This window comes from Adiantum capillus-veneris, chromosome 7, assembly GCF_014529385.1.
Source record: "Adiantum capillus-veneris isolate H3 chromosome 7, ASM1452938v2, whole genome shotgun sequence".
NCBI lineage: Eukaryota > Viridiplantae > Streptophyta > Polypodiopsida > Polypodiales > Pteridaceae > Adiantum > Adiantum capillus-veneris.
The window spans coordinates 114,450,998-114,458,095 of NC_140937.1; the positions used below are offsets into that span (position 1 = coordinate 114,450,998).

Here is a 7,098-nt window from a genome sequence, read left to right on the forward strand (position 1 = left end):
ATGTGTGTGCCAATAAAAAGAGATAAATGGTATAACCTTTCTATCACCCATGCCAAGTATGATAGATTGGTTATGCCATTTCCCTCTTGAATAATAGGTCTTGAGTTCAACTCCTCGTCGGCTAGATCTTTAGGGCTTTTAATTTTAATTAGTTTCCTACGACGTTAAATTAGTTTCTCTCTCTTTCTCTCTCAATGTGTGTGCGTTTTTTTGTTTATGCATGTTTTCTCTCTCTTTTCCTCTCTCAATGTGTGCATTTTTTGTTTATGCATGTTCTCTCTCTCTTTTCCTCTCTCAATGTGTGCGTTTTTTGTTTATGCATGCTCTCTCTCTCTTTTCCTCTCTCAATGTGTGTGTGCATTCCTTGTTTATGTGTGTGTGTGCATTTTTGTTTATGTTTGTACTCTTCTCTCTCTCTCTCTCTCTCTCTCTCTCTCTCTCTCTCTCTCTCTCTCTCTCTCTCTCTCTCTCTCTCTCTCTCTCTCTCTACGTACCCTATCTCTCGTTAATCTCTCTCTCTCTCTCTCTCTCTCTCTCTCTCTCTCTATATATATATATATATATATATATATATATATATATATATATATATATATATATATATATATATATATATCACTCTCTATCTCTCTATTTCTCTCTCTCTCTACGTACCCTATCTTTCGTTCTTTCTCTCTCTCTCTCTCTCTCTCTCTCTCTCTCTATCTATATATATATATATATATATATATATATATATATATATATCACTCTCTTTCTCTATCTCTCTCTCTATTTCCTATCTCTTTCTCTCTCTCTATTTTCCTATCTCTATCTCTCTCTCTCTATTTCCCTCTCTCTCTCTCTCTCTCTCTCTCTCTCTCTCTCTCTCTCTCTTTTATATATATATATATATATATATCTCGTTCTTTCTCTCTCTCTCTCTCTCTCTCTCTCTCTCTCTCTCTCTCTCTCTCTCTCTCTCTCTATATATATATATATATATATATATATATATATATATATATATATATATATATATATATATATATGTATATATATATATATATATATATATATATAAATATATATATATCACTCTCTTTCTCTATCTCTCTCTCTATTTCCTATCTCTTTCTCTCTCTCTATTTTCCTATCTCTATCTCTCTCTCTATTTCCCTATTTCGCTCTCAATTGAGTCAAAAGATAATGCATGATACGGTTCATATACCAATGCCAGCTTGAAAGAGTTCACTTTTCCATACAAAAATGATTTTGAATCAAGCATTCAATAGATACATTCCTCCTATTTGCAAAACCACATTCAAATATCAATCATTGCAATAATGATCACTCATATCCATTATCCCTAATCATCCAAACCCAATCGGCTTGTCATTTTGGTTTGTATGTCTACACATGAGTAAATTTTGGGTGCAATTAAACACACAAATGAATGCAAAATTTCCATGTTCATCGCATTGTTCAATCATTAGCATGGCAATACAGCACCATGTGAGTAATCTATGTCAATTTGTAAAGCCAATTGTGACACACACATCAATTATTCGGGCAAATTAATCATTATAATTGGTAAAAAATACCAATTGTTCATTCACCCATTGAATTGCACATGCCATTGATTGGCATACACACCTACTTTAAGACAAAAATTTATGCACATAATCCATCAATTTCTCATTGCAATGTTTCAAATTTCAAGCTCGATCAAGCATATTTAAATGCATGCATGCTCGATTTCTTAAAAAGATAACACTTTTGACCAATCAAGCAATGCACACACTTAAAAATTAAGCACGAATGATCAAATTTGGCTCAATTGGCAATGCATTTATGCTTACACCTCATGATTTCACACACTTTTTATGAACATTTTACAATCAAAAATCATTTTGGTGCTCCAATTGACCATCGATCATTGAAAATCAAGTGGCCTTGGATGGGCACACACACTCAATCTTTGCCCCAATTTTTAGCAATTAGTCTTATAATCCAATGCTTGAACTAACCTAGCATACACATCAATTACATGATTTCATACTCATGTATCATCAATTCCATCACTTTATATGCATGCACACACTAAAGATTAGTTGCACACACACTTGAAATTTTTGACAGTTTTTTCCCTCTTTGGTGTATGCAGACACACAATGATTTTTACGCACACACATGAATTCTTGATGAGAATAGTAAGCCTTATCTTGATACGCACAAAGTTCATTAGTCACATTTTGACCATCAATTTCATTCTAAGTGTATCAAATTAGGTGCAAAGTGTAGGTCAATTTGTGTTACACACCTAATTTTAGCAAATAATTAGCAACATTCAATCACATTAATCAATCAAGAATTGACACTCTAAGCTATTCCTTTGCTCCACGCAAAGACGCAATATTATTGCACACACAAGTGTGTGCGCCATTAAATCAGCTCCAGAATTGACCATTGTAGGCCAAAAATCAAACACTCAAATCATCAACTTGAGTAGAGTGATGATTCTGACTCTTACAAGGGGATTTAACATACTTTACACTTCAAATGTTAGTGGTTAGGTTAGCAAGGTTAGTCAAAACTAGTAGAAGTTAGCGTGAAATTAGTACAATTAGCACGGAAATGAAGCGAAATTAGTAAGGGTTAGTATGAAATTAGTGAAATTGGGGGTGGAATTGGGGGTTTGGGGTATTCATAACTCAACATTAGCATCAATTTCTTGCACAAACATCATTAAATCACACCAAAATTGAGTTACACACACTCAAAAACCAAGAAATTAGTAATGAAAATACTCTATTCTACACTACACATCCTAAACTCAGTAGCTTAGGTTATCGATCCCAGGCAACGGTGCCAAATGTACTAGGGAGGCATTGTAGCACGACCTAATCGCAACCCACACAAAATTATCAACTCCGTGGATCGGCAACCCGGCTAGGCCATGGAAGCACGAGCATCAAATGAATGGAATAGAGGATTCAAGAGATCACCTCTCAATGCCAGTAGACATTAGCCATGGCAAAACTAACTCTAAACCTACTCTAATTACTAATCAAACAACTCCTACACACATCAAGCCCACTGAAGTCCGACTCACCATAGACTAGAAACCCCAAGCACACTAATGATAAGCACACACTAATTACCACATGTCAATCATGGCACTTCATCAATAGCTCCACACACAAAGTGAATGGTTCTAGAGCTGCATAAAACCTATCTACACACAAGCAAACAATAGGGCACACACACTAATTACAAGCTTCAGACCCAACTTAATCAACCTAATTAGTGATGCTACATATCACAAATCGAAATGTTTATGGAAGAATAGCAAGAAGTTCATACATATCTCAAATTTAGAATAATGAAAGTGTAATACTACTTCATGACAGCATGAAATGTAGAGAAGAATTAGACTAATGAGAAAGTAAGGATTAGATTAATCAAGAAGAGCTTAGTCTAATTACAATGGTTAACACTAGCCTCTTAAGCATAGACAGTAAGCTCAAGGCTAGGCCATAGAGTGAACACTCAAGAGAGAGGGAGCTGATCCTCAAGAGGGGATACTCAAGAATGAAGCCTCCTTGCATAAAGGCTTCCTTTTAAGGGCTTTCACCACAATCCCTTCTGCTATGGGTTTAAGCTTGAGCCCTCTAGCTAGCATATACAACTTTGGAACTCCAAGTGAGCCCAAGACTTATACAAAGTGAGTGAGAAGTATTGAGTCACATCCGTCGCATATCTCTCGCTTGATGCATAACCGGCGTAGCCTGTGTTAGCCGCTGCTAACATTAGCACAGTCTTTAAGTGAAATCACAAAAGAAATACTTATTCTCTTCCCCTCAATGTTTTCTCTTTCTTGGCACTGCTCAGTGTCTGGAAAATTAGCTCTGTGATTGTGCGTTTGTCGTTTGGTTGTGACTCGCTGCATTGAGTGGTGTTGCTCGTTGCTCCTCAAGCTACTAGCTAAAGCTCGCATAGCTCTCTCTCTCTCTCTCTCTCTCTCTCTCTCTCTCTCTCTCTCTCTCTCTCTCTCTCTCTCTCTCTCTCTCTCTCTCTCTCTCTCTCTCTCTCTCTCTCTCTCTCATTCATGTCACGCTTGCTATCTCCTAGGAACAGAGCTTCCATAATCGAGGCCCCGCATATCTCTCTCGCAGGTGATGATAAATTTCGAGCACTGCTAACGAGATTCAAGCAGAAATAGAAATCACACCATGCAAAAAATAAGTCCCAAAAAAATACTTATATAGTGATAACAATATGAGACCAATAAAATACCATACCAATAATATACATCTATGATAATGGCTCATTTCATTGGTAGACACAAATACCTCTATCTGTGAGGTCATTGGTGAAACTATTTATCTAAGGTATATATATATATATATATATAGGCAAAAGAATAAACTCATATGCAAAAGTTGGAGCAAAAGTTTGGCGTAAACTTAATTTAGGGAAAATCACCAAAATACCTCTCTAATTTGTGGAAACTCCCAAAATAGCCCTCAAATTTCAAAAATTCCCAAATTAACCTTGTAACTGTTATGGTTCGATTGTTCACAATTCCCTGATCTTTATCCTTTCTTGACAATTGAGATCCGTTTTTTTAGTGTTTACCATGTAATTTGTCACAAATCACTTCCCAATAAAGGCAATTATGTCTAAAAATAATGAAGCAATTCATCTTCAAAGCCTACATAGCCATGTATCTTGTATAGATAGACAAATAGTCTTCTTATGAAAAGCTACAAAAAGAATCATCTTTAGTTTGGAAAATTTCAAGAGCGTTTCGGGAATTGATGACAAAATATGTGGGGTAATTTGGGAGATTTTGAAATTTGATGGGTATTTTGGGAAATTCCACAAATTAGAGGGGTATTTTGTTTGGTAATTTTCCCTTTAATTTAACTAATGATTCCGGGGGGCACGTCCGGCATCGTGCCCGCACGGCGAGCGCACTAAGCTGATCATGGTCGAGTGGACTGTTGGTGGTTGACCAGCTGCACGGCCGGGGAATTCGCTGCTGCAAGTCAAAGGTGGTCGGGCTTATAAAGCTGAAGGGAGGCCTGCTCAACAGCTCCAGCTGGCCGGTACGTACTGGCAGCAGCTGCTCTGTGACCTTCTCACCCCCTCACTAACTAGCTAATTCAGTATGGCTCTTCTGCGGCATCCCTTCCTCCTCCTGCTGGCCCTCGTGGCCTCCGCCTTCCTTAGCGTCCAGGCCAGCTACTACCCACCGGAGGAGAGCGGCTACTACCCAAAGAAGAAGGAGGAGGACTACACAAAGTCGCCTGCTGTGCCCTACTACAAGAAGCCCTCCCCTTCCCCGGCCTATTATGACCCCAAACCCTACTACTACTACAAGCCCAAGCCCAAGCCCTACTACTACAAGCCCAAACCCAAATCCTACTACTACAAGCCCAAGCCCTACTATTATTCCAAGCCCAAGCCCTACTACAAGCCCCCCGTCTACTACAAGCCCAAGCCCTACTACTACTACAAGCCTAAGCCCTATTACAAGCCCAAGCCCATCTACAAGCCGCCCTACTACACCCCTTCTCCCGTTTACAAGTCCCCCCCTCCTCCTACCTACTACACCCCTTCTCCTGGCTACAAGTCCCCTCCTCCCCCCACATACTATGACCCCTCCCCAATCTACAAGTCTCCTCCTCCCCCCACATACTATGACCCCTCCCCAGTCTACAAGTCTCCCCCACCTCCCACCTACTATGAGCCCTCCCCCATCTACAAGTCTCCCCCACCCCCCACCTACTACGAGCCCTCACCCATCTACAAGTCCCCTCCACCACCAACCTATGAGCCTTCTTCAACCTATACCTCCCCCCCTCCCCCTATTGTATACGACCCTCCTTACACTTCACCTTCTCCACCTCCCCCATCTTACTAGGATCACCCCTTATTCACGACATCAATAACATCATCCCAACAAAATGTGGAGGATGTTCTAAATGTAGTTATTCTTTTGAATTAACAGACAAGAGCCATTCTAGAAATTGATTATCTTCATCCATCATAGAATCTCATCAAATCTTTTCATTCATTTTAATGGTCCATGTGTGGGCTTAAAACCTCAATTCCTCATCAGATTCTTTCCGTTACTCACATATACTTTTTTCCAACTATGTTGAATGTTTCACAATGGTCCTATGATATCGCTTTGCGGTTGCCTATAATTCGTACCGTTGCACGAATATCAGGGTAGATCAAACTCTTTGAATCTATGTAGATTATCATGTACTTTCATTTCTATAGCTATCTCAAAACTCTTTGGTAATGTTAAAAAGACCCGCTTCTTAATAAGGGACCTTAGGAAAAAAAAGCATAAAACATAAACAATATAGGCAGATATTGACCTATCATGATAGCAATAACAGAAACCGCTAGGACATGAATCAAACAAGGGTATATTTTCATTCTCGCATGAAGAACTTAACTCTAGCACATGGATGCCCATGTCTATACTGTTCAAGAAACTATTTGTACAAGGGAAAGATTTGCTTTTCAATAAGAGCTCAATATACAAATAATATGTATGTGAATATGAACACTTGCTCGCTTAGCAATATTAAAGAGAAATTGTCAAGAATTGAATCAAAAAATGTTGCATGTTCTTTCTAGCATGAAGCCCTTAGCTCCCTCTTAGCTCTAACATATAACTCTATTGTCCCATTCTATTGAGCCCTCCTTGTACATCTGCACCCCACCCATCTTACTAATAGACATGTGGTATTGATAATAACAACACCTTAAAACACGACATTGATAATGCCACCCTAAAAAAACGTAATCAAATTTGTCATGATGAAAATTTCTTATAAATATTAACTCTTCCACATTTCTTTCTTCCTACAATATCACACCAACTTGGGGATTCACTATAAGTAAACCCTCTATATCGCATACCCCTTACCTTTAAACTTTTCTGAATAGAACATACCTTTTCTTATTGAATTTGTAGGTAATCCTTTTAAATGAGGCCCTTCGGCATGTAAAACATGTGTAAATAGGGCTTGTAAAATGCTCCTTACATTGAATTCATGTGATAGCATACATATTATAGGTGACCCTCCCAAG

At 38.4% G+C, this 7,098-nt stretch overlaps 1 protein-coding gene across 1 annotated transcript; it reads left to right on the forward strand.

Annotated features, from left to right (window-relative positions):
• The first annotated feature begins 5,084 nt into the window (after nucleotides 1-5,084).
• On the forward strand, nucleotides 5,085-5,931 carry LOC147454465 (uncharacterized). Its single transcript, XM_086517345.1, has one exon. It carries the CDS (start codon nucleotides 5,156-5,158, stop codon nucleotides 5,909-5,911), a length of 756 nt encoding a protein of 251 aa, XP_086373471.1. The 5' UTR covers nucleotides 5,085-5,155; the 3' UTR covers nucleotides 5,912-5,931.
• The last annotated feature ends 1,167 nt before the right edge of the window (nucleotides 5,932-7,098 follow it).

Bases quoted from the DNA above. Each gene is read 5' to 3' on its own strand.
- LOC147454465 (XM_086517345.1), top strand. From the start codon at position 5,156: ATGGCTCTTCTGCGGCATCCCTTCCTCCTCCTGCTGGCCCTCGTGGCC.